The 27,079-nt window shown below is 37.0% G+C and overlaps 1 protein-coding gene across 1 annotated transcript in view; it reads left to right on the top strand.

The window, feature by feature from the left end:
• Positions 1–26,097, top strand: part of CIR1 (corepressor interacting with RBPJ, CIR1) — a 38,636-nt gene extending 12,539 nt beyond the window's left edge. Inside the window, exons 7-10 of the mRNA XM_007122114.4 lie at positions 1,419–1,536; positions 22,454–22,560; positions 23,617–23,702; positions 25,143–26,097. Of these exons, the coding sequence (XP_007122176.1) occupies positions 1,419–1,536; positions 22,454–22,560; positions 23,617–23,702; positions 25,143–25,782 (951 nt within the window). The 3' untranslated portion in view covers positions 25,783–26,097. The remainder of the gene's footprint in view (positions 1–1,418; positions 1,537–22,453; positions 22,561–23,616; positions 23,703–25,142) is intronic.
• The last annotated feature ends 982 nt before the right edge of the window (positions 26,098–27,079 follow it).

Genomic DNA, 27,079 nt, shown 5'->3' with positions numbered 1-27,079 from the left:
GAACACTTCCTAACACCATACACAAAAATAAACTCGAAATGGATTAAAGACTTAAATGTAAGGCCAGACACTATAAAACTCTTAGAGGAAAACATAGACAGAACACTCTATGACATAAATCACAGCAAGATCCTTTTTGACCCACCTCCTAGAGAAATGGAAATAAAAACAAAAATAAACAGATGGGAACTAATGAACTTAAAAGCTTTTGCACAGCAAAGGAAACCATAAACAGGACGAGAAGACAACCCTCAGAATGGGAGAAAATATTTGCAAATGAAGCAACTGAAGAACAGTGTGGAGGTTCCTTTAAAAACTAAAAATAGAACTACAGTATGACCCAGCAATCCCACTACTGGGCATAGGATAAAGAAGATGTGGCACATAAACACAATGGAATATTACTCAGCCATAAAAAGAAACAAAATTGAGTTATTTGTAGTGAGGTGGATGGACCTAGAGTCTGTCATACAGAGTGAAGTAAGTCAGAAAGAGAAAAACAAATACCGTATGCTAACACATATATATGGAATCTAAAAAAAAAATGGTTCTGGTGAATCTGGAGCAGGACAGGAGTAAAGACGCAGACGTAGAGAATTGACTTGAGGACATGGGGAGGAGGAAGGGTAAACTGGGACGAAGTGAGAGAGTGGCATTGACATATGTATACTACCAAATGTAAAATAGATAGCTAGTGGGAAGCAGCTGCATAGCACAGGGATGTCAGCTCGGTGCTTTGTGACCACCTAGAGGGGTGGGATAGGGAGGGTGGGAGGGAGACACAAGAGGGAGGGGATATGGGGATATATATATATACATACGGCTGATGCACTTTGTTATACAGCAGAAACTAACACAACATTGTAAAGCAATTATACTCCAGTAAAGATGTTAAAAAAAAAAAGAATCCACCTGCCAATGCAGGGGACACGGGTTCAATCCCTGGTTGGGGAACTAAGATCCCACATGCTGCAGGGCAAGTAAGCCCACACACTCTAGAGCCCGTGTGCCACAACTAGAGAGCCCACACGCTGCAACTACTGAGCCCATGTGCCACAACTGGAGAGAAGCCTGCGTGCTGCAAAGAAGGGCCTGTGCACCTCAATGAAAGATCCTGCATGCCACAAGGGAGATCCCGTGTGCTGCAACTGAGACATGATGCAGCCAAATAAATAAATAAATAAATATTTTTAGAAAAAAGAAACAGGATTCAGCTTAGCTTTTAGGCATAATTTATGATAAAAGATTTTAGTGTTTGAATTATGTTACCAAATATAGTTGTAGAGTCTCTTTCCCTGGAGATCTTTTAAAAACAAGACTAATTTAACTTAAAACTCTGCTAAGGAGCGGGGAGTTGAACATTGGTTAGATTATTAGTATTTTAGTAACCAAAATAATTAATGTTTACTATTTCTCAGGTTCGAAATGTGAGGTGCATTAAATGTCACAAATGGGGTCATGTCAATACAGATCGAGAATGTCCTCTGTTTGGTCTTTCTGGAATTAATGCAAGTTCAGTTCCCACTGATGGCTCAGGTAGGCACTAGACATAATTTGTTTGTTTTAGAATTTATAAGAGGGCAAACAAGGGAAGCTAAAATAACTTTTTTTTTTTTTTTAGTCTCTCTGGGAATTGGTTTGATTTGGTTTGGTTTGGTTTTGGGGGGTTAGGTTACATTTCCAAGATATGATGGTCAACAGGAAACTCTGGTCATACGTTTTGAATTTGAAATGCTGTATATTAGAATTTAACTTTTTTAGCCAAGGGCCCTGTGAAATTGATTTTAAAAGTAACAGATGTATTAAACATAGTTTATCAGATTGGTAACCTAAAAATAGAAGGAAAAAAATGGCTATTTCTCATATTCATGTCCTTCCGAGTTATAGAACTGGGCTGGACAAAAGCCTCAACAATTGCATTTTTTGTTTCTGAGATAAAATCAAAATTGAGTTTTTAAAGATGTTATATATATTAAAATTAATTTTTACTTGAAAGTTATTTACCTTCCTGCATGTTATTGTCTACTTAAGAAAAACTGGCCTAATTTGGTTTGGATCATTTGGGTTCTTTTTATAAAAAGATACTAAAACTGAGAAGTTTTAACTTAAATTTATCAGTGCCTTGTTAGTATGTTGTTGAGACAGCCACACGAATCCAACAGTAACTCATAGTGAATCATAATAGCAATAACCTGCTTAACCCTGTAACCTTAAGTCATTTCACCTTTTTGAGTTTCAGTTCTTCATTTTAAAATAAGGATAATATAACTCGAGATTTTTAGAATTTTTTTAAACAGCTATAGAACCTTTTTTTAATTGTTAAAAATAAATCCTACATGTAATCCCAGTGTATAGAACATATAAAGGCAGAGCTGCTGTATTGAAGCAAACGTTCTGGGCGTGAAGCCCCAACCTCTCAGCTAATCTAGGCCTGTGATGCACCTCTTTAGACTCTGCCACTTCTGAGCCCAGGGTTCACCCTCAATCAGCATATGACCTTCAGCCCTCTTCTATAGCTAGACATTGAGCTTCCTTCCAGCAAGCCAGATGCAGGCTGTAGGATTCAAGATGCCAGTTCTCATATTAGGAGTTTAGGAATTTGATCCATTATCAGGTTTGACACTGTCTCATTAATGGTGTTACGAATGTCAGGATGGCTAGAGGAAGTACAGACAGAATATTGCAACTGATTTTTTAAAAATCCTTATTGTTCTTTAAAAAGGTTTAAAAAACCACATCTTAAGTAGAGGGAAAACTGCTCAGTAGTGAGAAAATAGCCATACAGACCTTGGTCTGGCAATCTCTGACAAAAGAACATCCTGTTGATGCCAAAGTGCAGGTACTCTTAAAACCCACATACTATGCTCCCTCTCCCCTGCCCTCACTCAACTGATGAAAGACGGGAGAGAAGCTCCCAAAGAAATACAGCCCCAAAGAAAATGAGGGCAAAGTAGGATGAAGAACCCATTGGTGCAAATATCTCTGACCACTTATTTTGGTAGTCACAGGGATCTGTTGTTATGTTTGAAAGGTATATTCTGTTTGCTGGAAGGGGGTTGCATCTTTCTTCATTATTTCTCCATCCTTGTGGGCTCTTCCAGCTGCATGACCCCTGTGTTGGCTAGGGGCAGGCAGTGGCAGTTGCTGTCTTTGTTCCTCAGCCTTGTCTTACTTTGATTCTGCTTGGAGAGAATGAGTAGGATAGACTCCAGGATACTAGGAGACTAGGATGTAGACTATAGACTAGGATAGCCCTTTATTTAGTAACTAATAGACCTGCTTTCTCTTGAATCTGTATTAGAAAGTCTACTAACAGCAACAAAAAGAACGAGTGCTAGAGGTTTAAAAGAAAAACACATCCATCCAGTGTTGGAGCAAGTATGATAAAATGAACGTTTTAATCCACTATTGATAAATTGGAGCAGCCTTTCTGAAGAGTTATTTGATGATACGTATCAAAAGCCTTAAGAACATGCATATCGTTTTACTGGAAATTCAACGTCCAGGAATTTATAGTAAGAAAGTGATAAGGTAGATGCTCAAAGGTTAATAGTAGTAAAGATTAGAAATAACCCTAAATGTCTGTCAGTAAGGCGTTGGTAAAATAAACTCACTCATTTATTCAACAATCACGTATGGAGTGCTTACTCTGTGCCAGCCATTTTTCTAGGCTCTTGGAACACAGTAGCAAGACAGAAGAGGTTCTTACTTTCATTCTATTGGGAATGACACAAAATAAACTAATAAATAAGAAAGTACTAGGTATTTATAAATGCTGTGATTAAAATTACATTGGATACTGTGATAAGAACTAAATGGGGAATAACTAGATGAGGTGGTCAGGAAGGGCCCCTCTGAGGAAGTGATGTTAGGCTGAGACCTAGATGACAGAAAAATGCAACCATGCAGGATCTGGGAGAAGAGCATTTGGTATCTCAGGCAGAAGGAACAACCTTCCACACAGAAGGAACCGTAAGTTCAGACTGGAAGTGTGGAGGTACGCAGATGCTGATTTGGAACACCTGCTCTCTACTTAGTAGCCATGTGACTTTAAGCAAGCTGCTTAACTGTTCTGTGCCTCAGTTTGCAGTGTCTGTAAAATAGGTATTATACTAGTACCTACCTCATAAGGTTGTTAAGAGAACTAAATGAGTTAATACACGTGTAGTGCTTAGAATAGCGCTGGCACATACACTTTATTGATGTATTTTTTTTATATATATAAGTTTATTTTATTTATTTATTTTTGGCTGCATTGGGTCTTTGTTGCTGCGCACGGGCTTTCTCTAGCTGTGGCAAGCGGGGGCTACTCTTTGTTGCGGTGCGCGGGCTTCTCATTGCAGTGGCTTCTCTTGTTGCAGAGCACGGGCTCTAGGTGTGCGGGCTTCAGTAGTTGTGGCTCGCGGGCTCTAGAGCACAGGCTCAGTAGTTGTGGCTCATGGGCTTAGTTGCTTTACGGCATGTGGGATCCTCCTGGACTAGGAACTGAACCTGTGTCCCCTGCATTGGCTGGCGGATTCTCAACCACTGCGCCACCAGGGAAGCACTATTGGTGTATTTTTAAAAAATTAATTATGGGGACTTCCTTGGCGGTCCAGTGGTTAAGACTGCGTTTCCACTGCAGGGGGCACAGGTTTAATCCCTGGTTGGGGAACTAAGATCCTGCATGGTGCGCAGTGTGGCCAAAAAAATTTTTTTAATTTTTAAAATAAATTAATTACGGAATTAATTGGAATACCAATATAGCCAAAATGGAATACCATATAGCCATTAGATACAGATATATGAATCAAGCTATTGATCTATGTTGACACATGAGGGTATACCAGGATATATCAAGTGAAAAAAAAAACTTAAGAAGCAGTATTTTAAATTTCTTAAATCCTGTGTCTTACTTTTCTAAGAATACCTCAAAGCACTGAACTCTATGATAAGATTATGGTAAAAATAGATCAGTAACTTTCACCATCTGTGATACCACATAAGATGATGAAAGTTACTGATCTATTTCTGATGCACTGTCGGCGTTGAGAACCATCAGCTTCAGCTGTATGTAAGAACAACGGAAGATTTGGGAAACAGGACCTTGTTTGTTTGTTTAAATTATGTTTTACTAATATTACACAGTCATAAATTTATCCTACAGAAATAATCATCGATACTTTCCAAGATTTTTGTCGTAAAGCATTGTGTATAATAGTAAGACAGGTAGAGAACCTAAATATCTAATAAAAGGATGTAAGTGAATAATTATGGGATATTGCCACGGGGGAATGCTATACTGTGCAACTATTAAAAATGATAGGAAGATTTCTTAATTAATGGATGTTGTTTACAACATTTGGTCAAATAAAAATACATTATAAAACAAGGTAATTACATGGATTCCATTCATATTTCTCTTTATATCTTTAGGTAGACATATAGAGAGATACTTTTAGAAAAATAAAAATGCCTGGAAGGAGATACACTAAAATATTAACAGTGGTTATACATTTATAATTTTTAAAGGAATATTAGAGGAATTAAAACTTATACATAGAAATAAATTATTTAAAATGGTTTTGCTCACTTAATACCTTTTAAAGTTTGACCTGAATTTAGCAATACCACTTAACTAACATTATTAGAAACTCCTAAAGGTTTCTCAAAACCAAACCAAATAAAAAATACTCTACTGTAGCAAATAGGAAAGCAAATAATGTTATATTCAAAATTTGAATGCAATGAAAAATAAACTGGCCAATTTCCTAATCCACTTGCTGATTCAAGCTAAAAACTTTTCATTTAAAAAAATCACCTATTGAATAATGTCTCACCAGTGAATAGAGATTATTTTTGCAATAAGGCAATTTCAGTGGATACAGTTATCATGGGATAATCATACCCCTGGGGTACAGCCTTGTGCCTGTAATCTCCCAGGAGTGTAATTATTTCATGATAACTGCACCCCCTGGTGTTACATTATTTCTATTATGAAATTCTTAGTTTAGTATATAAAGTAACTTACTTTGATCACTGGAAACTGCAAGGTGCTGTTAGAACGTTCCAGCTGTGAGGTTTACAGAGACCAGCTATAAGATTTACTTCTTTACAAAGTTAAATTAGGCAATCAAAATGCTTCTTTTGGCTAAGCTGGTTTAGAATATCTTTTCTACTGATAAGATCATCTTAACTTTATAAGTTTTTGTCCACTCTAGATACATCAAAATTATATATAAAACTTATAAGCTTCAGTGGTGACTGAATTTTTATAAAATATTTTTATATTACAACATAACTAAATGCCTGGCCCACCAGCCTTTTGTTTATACTCTGTAGCCCTTACTCTTTTTTTTGTTGTTGTTGTTGTTGTTGATGTTCTCTATTGTATTTTATTCTCTATTTCATAAATTTTCACCCCAATATCTATTGTTCCTTTCTTTCTTTTTGCTTTGGTTTTAGTTTGCTTCTTAAGGTTAAGATTAGGTTATTGTTTTTTGTTTTTGTTTTTTTTAAATAAATTTATTTATTTTATTCACTTATCCTTGGCTGCGTTGGGTCCTCACCACTGTGCACGGGCCTTCTCCAATTGCGGCGAGTGGGGGCTACTCTTTGTTGTGGTGCGCAGGCTTCTCATTGTGGTGGCCTCTCCCGCTGCGGATCACGGGCTCTAGGCGCATGGGCTTCAGTAGTTGCAGCACACGGGCTCTAGTTGTGGCTCGCAGGCTCCAGGGCGCAGGCTCAGCAGTTGTGGCGCACAGGCTTAGCTGCTCCGTGGCATGTGAGATCCTCCCAGACCAGGGCTCGAACCCGTGTCCCCTGAATTGGCAGGCAGATTCTCAAGCACTGCACCACCAGGGAAGCCCAGCCCTTACTCTTACCATTGCCTCTTACCTTCTGTTACTTACTCATGTTTTTAATGTATATTGAAATTAAACATCATTTTTTAAATACACAGTGGGGGTTTTCAACAAAGCAAGTGGGTTTTTTTGTTTTGTTTTGTTTTGTTTGGCTTTAGTAGATTTAATGGTCACATATATCTGTATGTCTACTACTTAATCTTTTTGTTTGTTTTGTTTCAGTCTTATTTGTGTTTTTGCTTAATAGACTTTTTTTTAAGAGCAGTTTTAGGTTCATAGCAAAATTGAGAGAAAAGCACAGAGTTCCCATATACCACCTGCATCCACAAATACATAGCCTCCCCCATTATCGGCATCCCCCATCAGAGTGGTACATTTGTTATAGTTGATGAACCTACACTGACACATCATTATCACCCAAAGTCCATAGTTTACCTTAGGGCTCACCCTTGGTGTTGTACATTCCATGGGTTTGGACAAATGTATAATGGCATGTATCCACCATTATAGTATCATACAGAGTAGTTTCACTGCCCTAAAAAATCATCTGTGCTCAGAGTATCCATCCCTCCCTCCCCTCTAACCCCTAACAACCACTGATCTTTTTACTGTCTCCATAGTTTCACCTTTTCCTGAAGGTCGTACAGTTGGAATCTATAGTATGTGGTCATCTTTTCAGATTGGCTTCTTTCACTTAGTAATATGCATTTAAGGTTCCTCCATGTCTCTTCATGGCTTGATAGCGTATTTGTTTTTAGTGCTGAATAATAGCACATTGTCTGGATGTACCACAGTTTATTGATCCATTCACCTGCTGAAGGACATCTTGGTTGCTTCCATGTTTTGGCAGTTACGAATAAAGCTGCTATAAACATCTATGTGCAGATTTTTGGAATGTGATTGCTGGATCGTGTGGTAAGAGTATATTTAGTTTTATAAGAAACTGCCAAACTGATCCAAGGTAGTTGGACCATTTTACATTCCCACCAACAATGAATGAGAGTTCCTGTCGCTCCACAGCCTCACCAGCATTTGGCATTGTCCGTGTTAGGAATTTTGGTCATTCTGGTAGGTATGTAGTGGTATCTCATTGTTCTATTTTTCATTTTTCTGATGACATGTTATGCAGCACATCTATTCATATGCTTATTTGCCATCTGTATATCTTCTTGGAGAGGTATCTGTTAGACCTTTGGCCCATTTTTTTAAACTGGGTTATTTGCTTTCTTATTGTTGAGTTTTAAGAATTCTTTATATATTTGTGGTATCAGTCCTTTATCAGATATGTCTTCTGCAAATATTTTCTCCAAGTCTGTGGCTTGTCTTTTCATTTCCTTGAGCAAGTGTTTTTAATAGCTTTATTGAGTTATAATTTACATACAATACAGTTCACCCATTTGAAGTACACAATTCAATGGCTTTGAATTTGTATATTCACAGAGTTGTACATCCATTACCACAGTCAATTTTAGAACATTTTCATTTCCTCAAAATGAAACCCCATGCCCCTCAGTTCTTATCCCCAGTCCTAGGCAACCACTAACCTACTGTTTGTTTTTTGTGTTTTTTTTTGATTGCCTATTCTGGACATTTTGTATAAATGGAATCATACAATATGTAGAAAAGAAAAATTTCACACTTTAACACAAAATTTCCTTGCCTCTCCCTACCCCAAACACGTAGCTTCAGTGTACTCTCTCCATGGGTCTGGACATGTCATCTTCCTTACCTATTGATGTACACCAATATGCACAGAGTATTTTTAACGAGGGAAACTCATCCAGGCTGTCCAGAGTTTTTATTAGGGTTTAATTACATGGGCATGATTCATTGAATCATTGGCCATGTGGTTGAACTCAATCTCTCGTCCCTCTCCCTTCCCCCAGAGGTCAGACTGATATGTGGCTCAAAGCTCCAACTGTTTAATCACATGGTTAGCCTTTCTGTTGTGGCCAGCCCCATCCCGAGTCATCTCCTTGGCAAAACCTATCTAGGGGCTTACCATGAATAACAAAGACACTCCTGTCACTCAAGAAAACTCTGAGATTTAGAGGCTCCCTTCCACGAATTGGGGACAGAGTTCTTTATTATACAGCAGTTGTATTTTCATTTTCATTTAGTTCAAAATATTAAGTTTCTCTTGAGACTTCTTCTTCTATCTGAGTGTTATTTAGAAGTGTGTTTATTTAATCTCCAAATATTTGGGGATTTTCTGGCTATCATTCTGTTACTCGTTTCTAGTTTAATTCTATTTTGGTCTGAGAGCATTCTTTGTATGATTTCTATTCTTTTAGTATTAAGGGATATGCTAAGGTTATGTCTCAGCATGTGGTCTTGGTGACTGTTCCATATGACAGGGGTCCCCAACCCCTGGGCCGTGGACCAGTATCGGTCTGCGGCCTGTTAGGAACTGGACCACACGGCAGGAGGTGAGCGGTGGATGAGCAAGCGAAGCTTCATCTGCCGCTCCCCATCGCTCTCCATCACTCACATTACCTCCTGAACCATACCATCCCATCCCCCACCCCCTGTCCATGTTAAAATTGTCTTCCATGAAACCGGTCCCTGGTGCCAGAAAGGTTGGGGACTGCTGCCATATGAGCTTGAGAAGAATGTGTATTCTGCTGTTGTTAGATGAAGTACTCAATAAATAACAACTAGATCTGGTTGATAGATGGTGCTGTTCAACTATATCCTGCTGATTGGCTGCCTGCTGGATCTGTCCATTTCTGATAGAGAAGCACTGAAGTCTCCAACTGTAATTGGGGATTTGTCTATTTCTAAAAACACTTCTGTTAGTTTTGGCCTCACATATTTTAATGCTCTGTTGTTAGGTGCATATACATTTGGGATTGTTATGTCTTGGAGAATGAGCCCCTTTTTCATTATGTAATTGTCTTTCTTTATCCTTGATAAATTTCTGTGGTCTGAAATCTGCTTTATCTGAAAATAATGTAATACTCCAGCTTTATTTTATTAGTGTTAGCATGGTATATCTTTCTCCATATCTTTACTTTTAATCTCTCTCTGTGTCTTTATATTTAACTTGGGTTTCTGTAGACAACACAGAGTCGGATCTTTTTTAGCTATTATTGACATAATTGGATTAAAATCTGCCATATTTATCATTGTTTTCTACTTGTTGCCCTTGTTCTTTGTTTTTGTCTTCCACTCTCTGCTTTCTCTGGTTTTAATTGAGTATTTTATGTGATTCCATTTTCTCTCCTCTTAGCATATCAATTATGCTTAATTTTTAAAAAATTTTAGTTGTTGCCCTAGAATTTGCAATATACATTTACAGCTAATCTAAGTCCACTTACAAATAACACTGTACCACTTCATGAGTAGTGCCAGTACCTTATAACAGAGTAAATCAATTTTTGTTATATCACACAATTCCTTTCTCCTGTCTCTTATAACATTACTGTCATACATTTCATTTATCCATAAGTTATAATGCATCCAGTTTATTCTTGCTGTTATTATTTTGAATAGTATGTTATCTGTTATATCAGTTAAGAATAAAAAACATAAAATATTGTATCTTATTTCTTCTCAAATGCTCTTCCTTTCTTTATGTAGATCTGAGTTTCTGATCTATGTCATTTCCTTCTTTCTGAATAACTTCTTTTTAATATTTCTTGAAAGGCAGGTCTACTAGTAACATGTTCCTCAATTTTTGTTTGCCTGAGAAAGTATTTCTTCTTCACTCTTGAAGGATAATTTTACCGGATACTGGATAATTTCTATGTTGGTAGGTTTTTCCTTTCAACCTTTAAATATTTCACTCCACTCTCCTCTTGCTTGCATGGTTTCTTAAGAGAAGTCTCATGATTCTTATCCTTGTTCCTCTCTCGGTAAGGTTTTTTCCCCCTCTGACATCTTTTAAGATTTTTCTTCATCTTTGATTTTCTGCAGTTTGAATATCATATACCTAGGTACAGATTTTTGGTATTTATCCTGCTCCATGTTCTCTGAGCTTCCTGGATTTGTGGTTTGTTGTCTATCATTCGTCTTGAGAAATCTCAGCCATTATTATTTCAAATATTTTTTTCTATTCTTTTCTGTCTTCTCTCTTTCCCTTCTGGTATTCATTCCTGTTGTACATATATTACACCTTTTGTAATTGTCCTACAGTTTTTGGATATTCTGGGTTCCCTTTTTTTTTAAATTTTCTGTTCAGTTTGAGAAGTTTCTATTGACCTATCTTAAAGCTTACTGATTCTTTCCTCAGTTATGCCTAGTCTACTGATGACCTCATCAAAAGCATTCTTCATTTCTATTAGTGTTTTTTATTTCTATCATTTCCATTAGATTATTTCTCCGTTTCCATCCCTCTGCTTACAGTACCTATCTGTTTTGCATGTTGTCCACTTTTTCCATTAGAGCCCTTAGCAGATGAATCTTAGTTATTTTAGATTCCCAATTTGATAATTCCAGAATCTTCATTATAGCTGAGCTTGATTCTGATGCTTGCTTTGTCTTTCCAGACTGTGGTTTTTGCCTCTTAGCATACTTGTAATTTTTTGTTGAAAGCCAGACATGGTGTATCAGGTAGACAGAATTGAGATAAATACCCCTTTAGTGTGAAGTTTTGTGTTTATCTGGCTAGGAGTTAGGTTGTGTTTACTCTTTGCTATAGCTGTAGATTTTAGAGGATAAATATCCTCTGGTGTCATTGTTTTGGTCTCCTCTGTTACCTTTGGGTTTCCCTACAGACTCTGTTAACAGAGGCTGAGCCTGGCTTCAGTTGTAATCTTCTGTTATTTTACAGGAGCCCTACTGTTGTAGTGGTAAGATAAGAGGGGAGGGGAAGCATTCTATAATCCTATGACTAGGTTTCAGTTTTTTAGTGAGATTCTGCCCCTGGGCTGTAACCTTCACAAGTGTTTCTCAGCTTTTTTTCCCCCACTTCTCAGCTTTTTTCTTCACCCACATAGGTTAGGCTCTGGTGAAATAGCTTCCTTTGAGGGTAAGCATTTGTTCAGGACAACAAAATGCTCTGGGCATATTTCAAGATGATTACTTTTTCCTTCCCACTTTTGGAAGTACAGGGGGATTGTTATTTGATGTTCACAGTGAGAACCTGGTGGGGCTTCTGGAAGTAAAACTCACAGAAGTACTGGGGCCTCTTTAAGGTTGAGCCCCCAGGAGTTTTCATCTCTCAAGCTAGTCCTTGCTCAGTCTCCAAGAATAGTCAGTTATCCTTTAAGTATTTCTACCAGTTGCTGGCTCTGTTGGTTTCTGATCTTGGTAAACTGAGTCTCTGTATCAACTTTCTTTCCCATTTGGGGGCAGTGAATTGCTCTGTGATCTCAATTCTCCAATAGATCTATAAGATTTATTGATTTTCAGTTTTTTCAGCTTTTTTCTTGTTGTGAGAATGGGAGGAATTTCAGGCTCTTCATATATTTGACTGAAGCCTAAAAGTTGTAAAAGCAACATAAAAGTGAAGAAACATTGATTCGAAATTTGTTAACATAAGATTCATATTGTACTAATTTTTTGACTTTTTTTTAGGTTTAAGTTTCTATATATTTAAAGTTACTTTGCCATTTTTTTTAATGATTTTTAAAAATATTTATTATTTATTTTTGGCTGCGTTGGGTCTTCGTTGCTGTGTGTGGACTTTCTCTAGTTGTGGCGAGCAGGGGCTACTCTTTGTTGCGGTGTGCGAGCTTCTCATTGTGGTGGCTTCTCGTTGCAGAGCACGGGCTCTAGGCGCACGGGCTTCAGTAGTTGTGGTGCACGGGCTTAGTTGCTCTGCGGCATGTGGGATCTTCCCAGACCAGGGCACGAACCTGTGTCCCCTGCGTTGGCAGGAGGATTCTTAACCACTGTGCCACCAGGGAAGTCCCTGCCATTTATTTATTTATTTATGTTTTAATTTTTTTTTTTCCGGTACGTGGGCCTCTCACTGTTGTGGCCTCTCCTGTTGAGGAGCACAGGATCCAGACGCGCAGGCTCAGCGGCCATGGCTCACGGGCCCAGCCGCTCCGCGGCATGTGGGATCTTCCCGGAACGGGGCACGAACCCGCGTCCCCTGCATTGGCAGGCGGACTCTCAACCACTGTGCCACCAGCCCTCTGCCATTTTTTTAAACTTAATTTTAAGAATATTTGTAACTGACTCTATATGATAATACGGTAAATTTCACGTTTTTAATAAAAGTAAATTTTAAATGCAAAATGTTATCACTGGATATTCTTGACATATACAAAATTTCTTTTTCTTCATAATGCCTAAGTATGAGATCCAGCCATACCACTAACAGCTAAAATGATGATTGGTACTTAATGTTTCAGGTTTCTCTAACCAGTCTTGTGTATGCCAAAGGTTTTACTGCGTTTAAACAATATGAAAATTAATAATAGCTTAAATTGAGGAAAGTATTATTTTATACTTGTTGCAAACATTTGTTTACATATTGGTGCTCTTTTCCTTGCCTTATTTCCCCTAAGTCTTGATTTAATTTTTGTTGAAGAATATTACACTAAGCTGTAGTACTAACAGCAGTTTCCTGCAACAGTACTCCCACATGCTGCTCCTCCATCTTTCCATCAGCCTATCATGTTGGAGGAATTTTTGTTGCTTGAGAACATGTTTGGGAAATTTAACAAAATAATTGTCTGATCATAAGCTTGTACTAGAAGGACACCTAGGAGCATGCTGGAGGGACTTTGTTTAGAAAGAAAGATGATAAACTCAGTTGCCCTTCTGGCACATCCCGCCCGTATCTGTTACAGAGTTCTTTTATGTAACTCCTTGAAGAAGTTGAATCCTCCCAGGATAGCTACTGAGATAGCCCTACATCTGATGGCAGAATTTTTTTAAATCCTTCAACATAATTCTACTGCAGAAAAAGTATTTGTGTTACCAGAATCACTTTAAAGCTAAACTCTTCAAATAGGTAGATATTAAAACTAATAAAGGATTGACCTCAAAATAAAAAGGAAAGTTAGGCAGGCACCATTTCTTCTCTCCTTTAATATGTAGTTGTGTGGTTTTTTGTTTTTGAGTTGTATGAGCTCTCTGTATATTTTGAAAATTAAGCCCTTGTCAGTAGTTACTCAGCCATAAAAAAGAATGAAATAATGCCGTTTGCAGCAAAATAGATGGACCTAGAGATTGTCATACTGAGTGAAGTAAGTCAGAGAAAGAGAAGTGTCATAATGATATCGCTTATACGCAGAAACTAAAAAGAAATGATACAAATGAACTTATTTACAAAACAGAAACAGACTTACAGACTTAGAGAAAGAACTTATGGTTACCAAGGGGGAAGGGTGGAGGGAAGGGATAGTTAGGGAGTTTGGGATTGACATGTACACACTGCTGTACTTAAAATGGATAACCAACCAGGACCTACTGTTATAGCACAGGGAACTCTGCTTAATGTTATGTGGCAGCCTGGATGGGAGGGGAGTTTGGGGGAGAACGGATACATGTATGTGTATGGCTGAGTTGCTCTGCGGTGTACCTGAAACTATCACAGCATTGTTAATCGGCTATACTCCAATATAAAATAAAAAGTTTTAGGGACTTCCCTGGTGGCACAGTGGATAAGAATCCGCTTGCCAATGCAGGGGACATGGGTTCGAGCCCTGGTCCGGGAAGATCCCACATGCCGCAAAGCAACTAAGCCGTTGTGCCACAACTACTGAGCCTGCGCTTTAGAGCCCACGTGCTGCAACTGCTGAAGCCTGCGTGCCTAGAGCCTGTGCTCTGCAACGAGACGCCACCGCAGCGAGAAGCCCGTGCACCGCAACCAAGACCCCACTCACCGCAACCAGAGAAAGCCCGTGCGCAGCAACAAAGACCCAATGCAGCCAAAAATAAAAATTAAATTAAAAAAATAAATAAGATAAAATAAGTTTCAAAAATATATTGATAAGTCGGGAACATACATGTTTTTAAATGCATAAGAAAACTATCTAAAAAGAAATATTGACCTACTAAAGAGATTATTCAGTAAAACTTGTCAATTCATAGTGTTTCAAAGGTCAAATTGATGCTCTTGATTAGTACTTTAAATTTTGGCTATTTTAAGTGACTACAGATGGTTACTCATTTTGAACTATTTATAAGCACTATTACAATTCAGTGATTAAATTTGTTGTTAGAGTGGCTATGCCTTGAAATTCCATTGACATTAACAAATTAATTGCAATCCTGTTCTGTCAGTAGATGGCTCTGCTCTGTGTTAAAGGCATATGTGGGGCTAGTGGAGGCTACACCTCCCATAATCTCAAAGGGGTATTATGACTCTCAGATCCCAATCATAACTCTCTTTTACATGACTCTTCCTCTTAATATCATTCCATCTACTCAAGGTCTGCCAACTTCAAGTAAAGGAAATTAACTACTGATTACCTGGGAAAAGGAGAATGAATGAAATGTAGTCTACCTAGTAAATATTAATAATTCTACCCAAATCAAACTTAAGTTAACATGGACCTTCGTCATGTTCCACTCATTTATAATGCCACATTTTTTACCTTTTTCTAAATCCTATGAGTTTGAAAGTCAAACTCAGTTTCTAGTTCTTTCCTAGAAAGTATTGCTTTTCTGAAATATGTAATGTATCTTATTTATCTTTGTATTCCCAATGCTTTCCACAGTGCATATGCTTAGTAAATAACAGTTCAGTGAGTGGCTGAAGAGTTAAGCTTTGCTAACTATACTAAACATCACTGTTTATCATCTTATTCTCTGAATATATCTTATAACACAAATTTACAATTTATATTTTTCCTATTCTTTTATATTAACGAATTTTCCCAAAAAAGATTATAAGCTTGAAGGCAAAAACCAAGTTCTCCATTCTTTACTTCTCAAGTACCTAGTGAGATAAAATAATAAGCCCTCAATAATACATATTGATTTGTAAAATCACTTTCTATGTTATATACTAGAGAAGAATAAGTTGAAATTCCCTATGCAGGGCTCTCTCCATAGTTTGAGAGAGATCTAGTATAGAAATGTAGTGAGAGTCTATAGTAACTTAGTCATTCAGTAATTACTGTAGACTATTTAATATATTTTTAAGTAAAATGCGCTGGTCTTAAGTGTAGATTTAGTTTGACAAATGTATGCACCCATGTAACCAATGTTTCTGACAAATACAGAGCATAGAGCATTGCTGTCACCCTGGTAAATACCCTTCTATCCCCTTCCAGTTGGCATCCTCCACCTACAACTACTACTCTCATTTCTAATCCCATATATTACTTTTACCTGTTCATGAACTTCATATAAATGGAATTATACAGTATGTGTTCTTCTGTGTCTGACTTCTTTGACTCACATACTGTTTTTGAGGTTCATGGATGCACAACTTTTCAAGAGCGTTCATATTCTCATAACTTCTTTAAAACATAGTGCTGACTTCTAATACTTCATGTTCATCACAACACAAATGATTTTTCTTAGTCCTCTAGGACTATGAATTCACTTTATTATCTTTATTCACTTTATTATTTAGTGATAGTTGTATCAGTAAAATACCTGCATGTAAATTAAGTTGAAAATATAAGTGTAAAGACATAATCAAATATACCTTGAATATCTTGAACATTATTGATTCTGTAAGGCAAGCTTGTTTTTTATAAAGTGTTTTTCACTAGCATACAATAAGGGCAGTTTCATCTTTCCCTGCCTTCATGTATTTTCCAGACACACAGACAAAAATGAAATGTTTAATTTTTCCTTTACATTGTATGTCTTAATAGAGATCAAATTAGCTTTCTTCAGTATGAACTCAGGATAAGGGCAATAAGAAACCTTATTGTTTCCAGCCTCCACTAAGATGAACTGGCAACGTGTCAGGAAAATTCTCAGTATGGAGCAGTTTTATTACAATTCAGTACAATTGGTTCTTGCATAACCTTTAGAAAATCATACATAAAACATTCTCATCTATATAAATAAAAATCACCCACATACTTTATTAATAGCTTTGTTCACTTTTTCCCCGGGACTTGTGCTGCATGCTGTGCCCCCCTTTTCAGTCTTTTTTTAAGGTAACTTTCTATAAGCTTTCTTTAAAGCAAAAAGGTTAGGTAATATTAGGATTCAAATACAAATGTAAGATAATTGTGATAATTCTCCCTCTTGATCATGTACTATTACTAGTGTTTCTAAGTGTCCGTTTTACATTTAGTGACGGGGAGTGGCTTTTTCACAATATATAGTCAGTTTAACTGTAAGAAAGAAGGAAGAAATAAATGTTATACTTTTCATGGAAATAAGAATCATAATTCATTTGTGATGTGTTTGGGGGTTTATTTTCAAACCCATGCATTTTTAAGGTTGTATCACTGTTACTGTGACTACAATAAATACATGATGAAAGCAAGAACATACCGGGTTGAAGTCTCAGCCTTTTTTCCTTAGTCTAGTTCATTAGCAAAAATGTGTTTTTTTTTTCAGGAGTCATTTTCCTGAATCCAAACTTTAGAAAACTTTCCATTATTCACCTATGTGTTATAAAATACCAAAATAATTTAATAATAAGCCTCTAGATCTAACTGCTCATTTACAGTAAATACAAGGGCCAGAAGAACATATTAAATGACATCATTACCCAGAATGGGGGAAATTCTACTGTACAAATGACCCAGTTTCTTCAACAAATGAATAGCAATAAGGGGGGAGTGGAGGAAAAGTGGCTACATTTTTTTTAGATCAAAAGAGATTTAAGATATGTGTCATTTGTACCTCAGAAGTAGAGAGGGAGGGCTTCCCTGGTGGCGCAGGGGTTGAGAGTCCGCCTGCCAATGCAGGGCACACGGGTTCGTGCCCCGGTCCGGGAGGATCCCGCGTGCCGCGGAGAGGCCGGGCCCGTGAGCCATGGCCGCTGGGCCTGTGCGTCCGGAGCCTGTGCTCCGCGACGGGAGAGACCACGGCAGTGAGAGGCCCACGTACCACACAAAAAAAAAAAGTAGGGAGAGAGAGACTTAAAAGATACATAAACCAAATGCAGTGTGTGGAGTGCGTCCGGAGCCTGTGCCCCGCGACGGGAGAGACCACGGCAGTGAGAGGCCCACGTACCACACAAAAAAAAAAAGTAGGGAGAGAGAGACTTAAAAGATACATAAACCAAATGCAGTGTGTGGAACTTGTTTGGATCCTAATGTGAACAAGCCAACTGTAAAAAAAAAATATTTTTGAGATAATTGGGGAAACCTGAATGTTGACTGGATTTTAAAACTGTCAGTATTTTTTTTTTTTTTTTTTTTTGTGGTATGCGGGCCTCCCTCTGCTGTGGCCTCTCCCGTCGTGGAGCACAGGCTCCGGACGCGCAGGCTTAGCGGCCATGGCTCACGGGCCCAGCCGCTCCGCGGCATGTGGGATCCTCCCAGACCGGGGCGCGAACCCGGTTCCCCTGCATCGGCAGGCGGACGCGCAACCACCGCGCCACCAGGGAAGCCCCAAAACTGTCAGTATTAATAAGTGTAACAAAGGTGTTAGGGCTTTATTTTTAAGAAATAGCCCATATTAGTGATTTATATACCAAAGTGATGTCTGAAATTTTATTTAAAATACTCTATCAAAAAAGAAACAAAAAACCCTGGAGGTAATAAATAAAACAAGGATGGCAAAACATTGATAATTGTTGAAGCTGTGTGATGAATGTATAGAACTCTTTATTTTTCCTAGGTTTGAGATTTTTTCATTGTATCAAGTTAAAATACACACAATGAGAAGGAAAATAATTAATCACCACTGTCATCACAAACAAAATGATATTCACTCAAGGAATAGAATTTTATTCTCAGGAAGCAGCAGCATCCTATAAATTAAATTAGTGTATTAAATTTGGGGGAAGGAGGGGAAAGTATTTCTAATACAGCCATACTTAACCTGTAACTCAGTGTCCTCTTTCCCACTGAATACCATAAAACTGTAGAAGGTAATGCTTCATTTGAAAGGAACAGTGAACTTTGGAAGGAAGATAGCTCTGTCCTTGGGAAGAGCAGATGGGCCCAGGCTAACAGTGAGACACAGGAATATCTCTGCCTTCAGCATTAGTCTCCCTCCTGTGCCATTTGTGGGATTCACCCGGGACTGCTGTCCTCTAATTGGGAAGTCGGCAAAACAGGGCCTTTCTCACGGCCAGCACTTTTGACTCCTATCTTATTCTCTGATAAAATACCTATTTTACTACAGAACATTTTTTACCTTCTATTGCTTAGTTCTATAAAAATGAATGCTCTTAATGAATAGATTAAACCCTTTACAAACATAATTTTGTACAACATAATTTGCCTTCTGAGAATTTATTTTTTCTGTGACATTGACTTCATATTGTTTTTCTAGTAGAAAATAGTCTGGGTCTAATCAGGGCATAGAACTGAATACCCTAGTCACAATTAGTATTTTGGTTCTTACCCACATCACAGCAAAGAAAGTTTGCAGAATTAATGAATGTTGAAAAGTTTCTTCAGTGGACCAACTTTTCTAAGTTGGAACACTGGTTTTCAAGCTATGGAGGCTTAACCCAGCCTGACTGAAGTAATCTAGAAAGGAGCCTTCACAAATCTACATTTTAAAACAAATGCCCTTTTTCTGAGTTCTCTAGAATCATTCTGCCATAGCATATTTAAGAGCAAACCAAACCTTCCTGAACCCCAGCTCCATCTGTAATTTAAATTATAAAGGCATCCAAAAAAAGTAGTCATTTTGCATTTGAACATATTGTAAAATCTGTCTCAACATACCTATATAATCTATTGATATTATATCAATTAAATTTTGAGTTCTCAGAGAGCTGGAGTCATTTCTGACACGTAAACTCTACATAGCCACTATCACAGTAACATGAAAGTATAAAGATACCTTGCTGAATATATCTTAATTAAACCTGACTTGTCATATCTTTCTAGAAGTTTTGATGATAGAAGGAGAAAGTTTAAGTACAGAAAGCAGTGAATAAGACTGGATTTTGAAAAATGTTACTATTAAGAGCATTTTTTGTGAAAAATATATAATAACAAAAGTTTTATAGCTACTGACAAAAATAATAGTTACTATTTGTTAGGTACTTCACTAAACAGTTTAGAGTCTTACAGTGTGGAAGTATATGCTAAGCATATGTACTACAAAATTTCAGTTGAGATTTTGGAGAAATATAAATGATGGAAGAGTAATGTTTGTTTTATAGTCTGAATAATCTCTGTCAGCCTGGGTAAAGAGAGATCATTTTCTTGAAGTAGTTGGAAGTACTGTAATGAAAAATTTTAAAGCATGTTTTCTAAAGCATTTTATTAAAATTACCCATCTTTTGATGAAAACTGATGAAATCAGTACTCTCTCATCATAATGGCCAAGCTCTTTAGCCCTTTACTGGAGTGGTTTTTATCCTAATTCTTAGCATGTTTGCTTTCTGAATTCATTGAACATCTAAAAAAGTTGTTGACAAGGAAATGTAGTTTTGACACTTCAGGAAAGACATTTTCTACTTTATAAAATTAGGTTCCTACATGTGAAATTTGAGAAGCCACCAAAGTGAAACATTCTATAATTAATTTAAAGCTATTAATTATATTAGCACTTCAATGCCATTTAGAGGCACTCCGAACTAATATTTAAAGTTCAATTTTTGGGACTTCCCTGGTGGCGCAGTGGTTAAGAATCCGCCTGCCAGTGCAGGGGACACAGGTTCAGGAAGATCCCACAGGCCGTGGAGTGACTAAGCCCGTGTGCCACAACTACTGAGCCTGCACCCTAGAGCCTGCAAGCCACAACTACTGAGTCTGCGTGCCACAACTACCGAAGCCCGCGTGCCTAGAACCTGTGCTCCGCAACAACAGAAGCCACCGCAATGAGAAGCCTGGGCACCACAACGAAGAGGAGCCCCCGCTCGCCGCAACTAGAGAAAGCCCGCGGGCAGCAACGAAGACCCAACGCAGCCAAAAATAAATAAATATATTATTTTTAAAAAAAACAAACAGTAACTGTAAAATGTTATAACAAGAGAAGCCACCGCAATGAGAAGCCCGCGCACCACAACGAAGAGTAGCCCCTGCTCGCCACAACTAGAGAAAGCCCGCGCACAGCAACGAAGACCCAGTGCAGCCAAAAATAAATAAAATAAATGAATTTATAAAATTCAGTTTTTTACTTAACGTCTCATTATCAGTATTATCAACCAAATTGAATAATTTTTCTAGAAGTCATTAAAGTAATCCACAGGAAATAAAATTAATTGTATAAAAGAAAAAGCAAACCAAAAATCCAGTGTTGTTTTAAAATGAAATATTAATATCAATGAAATAAAGATGGTGCTTTATGATGTTTTTGTTTTGTTTTCAATTAAATAAGGCTTTTTCCCCCCAGTAAATTAAAGCATCACATTATTACTTCCCATACACCAGTAATAGGCAGTTTTTTCTAATTATCTCCCTAATACCTATAGCCAACTTTCAATTGTTTTTGGTAATATGAGTAGAATGATAAAGCCCAGAGTCCAATAAAAGTTATTAACCTACACCTGAACTTGTCTGACCAAACTTTTTGCCAAAGATGCTATTGGCAAGAGAACAGATTTGAATTATATTGCCTATTGCCTTTTGTTTTTTTATGGTGACATGTAAGTGAGCATGCAAAATAAGTAGTAAAAGACCAATAAATCAGGGAAAAGGTAAAGAAATTAGATGACGTATTTAATCAACAAACTAGAGTATCGGTTTCTGAATGTTTCTCTATCCCCCACCCTCCCTTATGAATTCCTTGTTGGCAGGAACTGTCGCATTTTTCCCTGTATTCCAGATACATTGCCCAGTACAGTTCTTTTAAGCCAGTGTAATGATTTAGGCCAGAAACTAAAAAGCTTCCATGAAATGTTGTCATTATTTGCTACTTGCAGGGAAAACAAAATGAAACTGGAATATACAAAAGGAGGAAAGAATCTTGCCTATCTTATGTAAACATAATAATGTTTGAAGGAAGGGTGCAGATGTTGAAAAATTTTTATTTTTAATTATATCTATGTTTAGTCCATATTATTTGTCTTTCGAGCATATTATGTGACCAAAAACAAGCTCACTTATCAAAAAGTTTGGGGATTTTGTAAAAGTGGAAACAACAGCTTGTAGAAAATATAAGACATACACACCTATAGCTAGCCTAAAATTGCTTGTCACCAACCCCAAACTAATGACTAGAAGTTTCAAACTCTGAAAATGTATATATGCAAGATTAACTAAAGTACTTGATCATTACCGATAGCATATGTGTAAGTATCTCTTTCAAATTGAATTCTTACTGAGAGAATAACTGTTAAAAGTTTAATTGCAGTCTTTTATCATTTTGCTTTGATTTTATACTAAAAACTACCAAGCAGATAACACTTAAGTGTATCTTTTTCAATATGACAAAGTTACATAAGAGAATCCCCTAGCACGTAAGAAAAATGCAATTATTTTCTATTCTGAATCTCCAGACCGCTGTTTTAGGAAATCATATCTGATTATTTGCTCAGCAGAAGATTATTGAGTTGATTTAGCTGTGATTTTACTTAACAAAGCTTCAGCTGCATTCCTACTGTGGAGTCCGAAAAAGGTAGAGAGATATAAATGATACATTCAAACTGTGATTTTTGTGAACAGGACCATCGATGCACCCCTCGGAGCTAATAGCGGAGATGAGAAACAGTGGGTTTGCACTGAAACGAAACGTACTGGGGAGAAACTTGACTGCAAATGATCCATCACAGGTAATGATCTTTTTATCAGTAAGCTGAAAATGTCTATAAATCTAAATGTGATTGCTTGTGAATTGCTACTTAATGTTTTCCAATATGTATATATCCCTAGGAAGGCAAGATAGAGCAAAGAAAATACCTAAAACGTATTTTGATTTTGCTTATTATTTTAACCTAAATGAGAAATTGTTTTTAAACCTATAGTTTAATAAACGAACCTGCTCCTCTGGGTTTATGTGGATAAAATATCTAACTGATCTGGTGATAAGGTTGTTACTTTTTCCTTCCTGCTAACTTACCCATGAAGTGACATTAAACAGAACCAATGGGAAGAAGTGTATAAAAGCAAACCCCTAAAAAATATGGAAAATATTTTAAAGTTACTTGATTAAAGTGTACATAGATCCAGAAAATGGTTGAGTTTAAAGCGTTAAATGCAGATGTTCTAATACAAACCATTTATTTCATTTAATGAGGAAACTGGGGCCCACAGAAGTTAAGTGATTTCCCTGAGATCATGTGGCTTTTTAGAGACAGAGCTGAGACTAAAACCCAGACTCCCACTGGCAGAAACTTGGGCTGCTCTGAAAGTCACATTCCTTCTCAAACATTGCTAGGGCTTGTACGTATAACGTATATATCATGTATTTGTATTGTTTAATATATGTGATAATGTACTATTGAATTTGTAAAGGCAAAAATTGTGGATGTTTTGACCTTCCCTTAAAGTTCATGATCTTCCTGGTTTTTATGTTCCATTAAATTAAAAAGAAAATTGAGAGAGTAGAAGCCATGCTATAAACATTTTACCTATGCTTCTCTGTCGTCCTCTCCTGATAAATTTTGTTAATGGTGGCAAAGCAGTCATCTTAACCTCTTAGGGCATTATGATCCTCCTTGGCAGGTAGACTACAAAAATTTTTTAATTCCACTTTCCAATCCAAAATGTCATACTCGCCTACAGTATGTTCCTAATATAAAATTTCTTATTTGTAAATGTTTCCTTTCCTGTCTGATAACTAACTTGTCTTGTAATCTAGCAATTTAATGATGTCTTTGTTGACTTAGGAATATGTTGCAAGTGAGGGTGAAGAAGATCCAGAAGTCGAATTTTTAAAGTCACTAACAACCAAACAAAAACAGAAACTTCTCAGGTGATTAAAAAGTGTCTGTTTAATGAATTCAACTACATTTTTTCTTATGTTTCATCTTAGTGTCATATTCAACTCTGATCCTAAGTTTAAGGTACTTAAACCATGTATCACATTCATTTATTGATTTATTCTTCAGCTATAGTAGTACAATTTTATCTTTCTTTCAGTAATATGAAAATGAATGTAAGATTATATACTCAGTTTATACCACAAAGTCACTGCACTTTTCAGAACATTTAATTTGGAAATAGATTTATTTGTAGGTTTTAGTTTTCATAGTAGATTTGTATATATCTTTGCATACGGTTTGTTCTTAGAAAATTGTGAGCCATGTATTACTCTTTTTACATCTTGTACAATTTTATGAGGAATGCTGAAAAATGCTTAAATTTAAAGTCATTATGAATCGTGTTAAACAGACTACCTCTGGATTAAAGAATCCAAGAAATGTCTGCTGAGTCCAATAGAGGGAGCTCATGATGTTTCAATATGTGGAGTTTTGAGAATGTCTGGACAGAATCCAGTGAAGACATTTTTATTTCAGAGTAACTCAAACATAGATCATATAAACAAGTTACTCTTCTGAAAATGTGAAATACTCTTTAGAAACAGAATGCCATAATAGAATTGTCCTAATTATTTATTTATAAGTCTAAACAATTGTTGAAAACTAATATGTGATTATTTTATGTAACTAAAATAGAATATTAAAAAAATGTAAAATGTATTATACTTATTCAGACTTTCTGGAGAAAATGCCCTTGAAATTTGATAGTGTAATGTTGATGAGTATTTCCATATTTAAAATAGTACATACATAAATGTTTCATCTGATTAGAGCTTTATATTTCAGTTTGCAGTTGGTCCAGCTAATGTTACAAACTTTTCTTTATGCCAGGATGACCATTTATTTAGGCCTAGTACCATATGATTTCAAATTCTGATTCAGTAAGAATTTATTTTTTATTTTTTATTTTTTTTGCGGTATGCGGGCCTCTCACTGTTGTGGCCTCTCCCGTTGCGGAGCACAGGCTCCGGACGCGCAGGCTCAGCGGCCATGGCTCGCGGGCCCAGCTGCTCCGCAGCATGTGGGATCCTCCCGGACCGGGGCACGAACCCGTGTCCCCTGCATCGGCAGGCGGACTCTCAACCACTGCGCCACCAGGGAAGCCCCCAAGAATTTTTTTAATAGTCATTACTATTGAGGAAAGTATACTGAGACAGTTAATGCATTTTTTAATTTAAACTTATAGTATATGTGACTTGAATAATTTAAAGGGAAGAAAATGATTTGTCATTTAATAAAAGTAAAGAATGTATTTGTATTTGAATACCACTTTTAATAGCTTCTAAGAAACTATATTGTCTATTCAAAATTTTATATTTGTTGGTGAAAGGACTGTTTTTACATAGCCTGTCACTGTTTTTTCCCAATAACAGGAAATTGGATCGACTTGAGAAGAAAAAAAAGAAAAAGAGAAAAGATAGAAAAAAGAAAAAGCTTCAGAAGAGCAGAAGTAAACACAAAAAACATAAAAACAAATCCTCCTCCTCTTCCTCTTCCTCCTCTGGTGGCACTTCAGAAAGCAGCAGTGAGAGTGACAACAAAGAAAAAAAAATACAGAAGAAGAAAAGAAAGAAAAACAAGCGTTCAGGGAATTACAACAGTGGTTCTGAAGAGACGGACAAATCTAAGAAGAGAAAACTTGATGAAGAATGTTCTAGCAGTCACAGTAACAAGGAAAAGCCTAGGTTTTTAAAACAAGAGAGTTCTGGGGAGAAGAGCAAATGGAGCCATTCTGATTCTGACAGAAAGCCCAGAAGCCATAACCAGAGTCCAGAGGAGAAAGGATCTGGAAGAAATGAGAGGAACAGGAGAAGCCGAAGCAGAAGTCATGGTGGTTACAAGCCAAGAGAAATAAGAAAACGGCCACGGCGAAGTCCCAGTGAAGAGTGGGACAGAAGAAATGACACCAGAAGCCATGGCACAGATAGATACAGAGGAGGGAAAATGCACAGAGCATTATCAGGAGATAGGCATACTAGAGTGATGCAAAGAGAATGGAGAAGTAGAGAATAGAGACTTGTATGTGACAATTACCTGGAAATAAAAATATCTCCACTTTCTTCTTGAATACCTTTAGCAAGGGCTAAATTATGTACTATTGTCTTTCTAATAAAAAAGCTCTTTTAATTTTTCATCTCTGTAAACTGTTATATCAAGTACAAAACTACATGAATCCCATAAGAATGAACTTAGCAAATATTTGTAAGTGATCTATTTGGGGGCTGTAAAAATATTTTCTGTTCATTAATGTTTCCTGTGCCCTATACTGAAACAAAAACCCCATGTAACTGCGTGACATTTTCTTTGTTCTGAAACATCATTAAAAGAATGACAAACAGTACATTGAATGGGAATAGTTGTGTTTTTTTTTCAATTCAAAAATTTATTACTTTTAAGATTTGAATTTACTTGAAGCCAAGTGTAATCATTGTAGGAATTCACTGCTATGAATTAAGTAATGGATTGGTCAGTATTTCTTTAAGACTTTAAAATTCCCTTCAGGTGTTTTGCTCTAGGGTCAGAAGCTATTTACATTTGGATGAAGTATTACTTTTCTATGCTGCCATAACAAATAACCTCAGTCTTAACGCGAATACAGTTCTGGAGATCAGAAATCTGAAATGGGTCTCACTGGGCTAAAATCAAGGTGTCAGCAGGTTTGGTTCTGGAGGCTCTAGGGAAAATCTGTTTGCCTGTTGCAGCTTCTAGAGGCCGCCTGCATTCCTTGGCTCCTGGCCCCTTCCATCTTCAAAGCTAACAAAGTCAAGTTCTCACATCTAATCACTCTGACACTTTCACATTCTGCATTGTTTTCCACTCTTTGGGACCCTTGTGATTACACTGCGCCCACCAGGAGAATCTCCCTATTTCAAAATCAACTGATTAGCAACCTTAATTCTATCTGCAACCTTAATTGCCCTGTGCCATGTAACCTAACATCTTCACAGGTTCCAGGGATTGGGATTGCTATGTCATTAAGGGACCATTATTCTACCTAGGACAGATGGCCCTTCTACTACTGACATTCAGCTATTACAAATTTTACTTCTAAAGGTGAAACATTTACATAACATCACAAATGAACCAGTGTAAACTATTTAGATATATTTCATAAGTATAGGTATATAAGGTATGTTTAAATTTAGCTGCAAGTTTCCCCTGCAAGTTTCAAAGCATATGGTGAAGGAAAACTATAGAAAAAAATCATTTAGTTCAAATTACAAGTAACAGAGCTTCCCTGGTGGCGCAGTGGTTGAGAATCCGCCTGCCGATGCAGGGGACACGGGTTCGTGCCCCGGTCCGGGAAGAT

This window comes from Physeter macrocephalus, chromosome 2, assembly GCF_002837175.3.
Source record: "Physeter macrocephalus isolate SW-GA chromosome 2, ASM283717v5, whole genome shotgun sequence".
In the NCBI taxonomy this organism is placed as follows: Eukaryota; Metazoa; Chordata; class Mammalia; order Artiodactyla; family Physeteridae; genus Physeter; species Physeter macrocephalus.
This window is presented reverse-complemented; position numbering and strand designations above follow the sequence as displayed.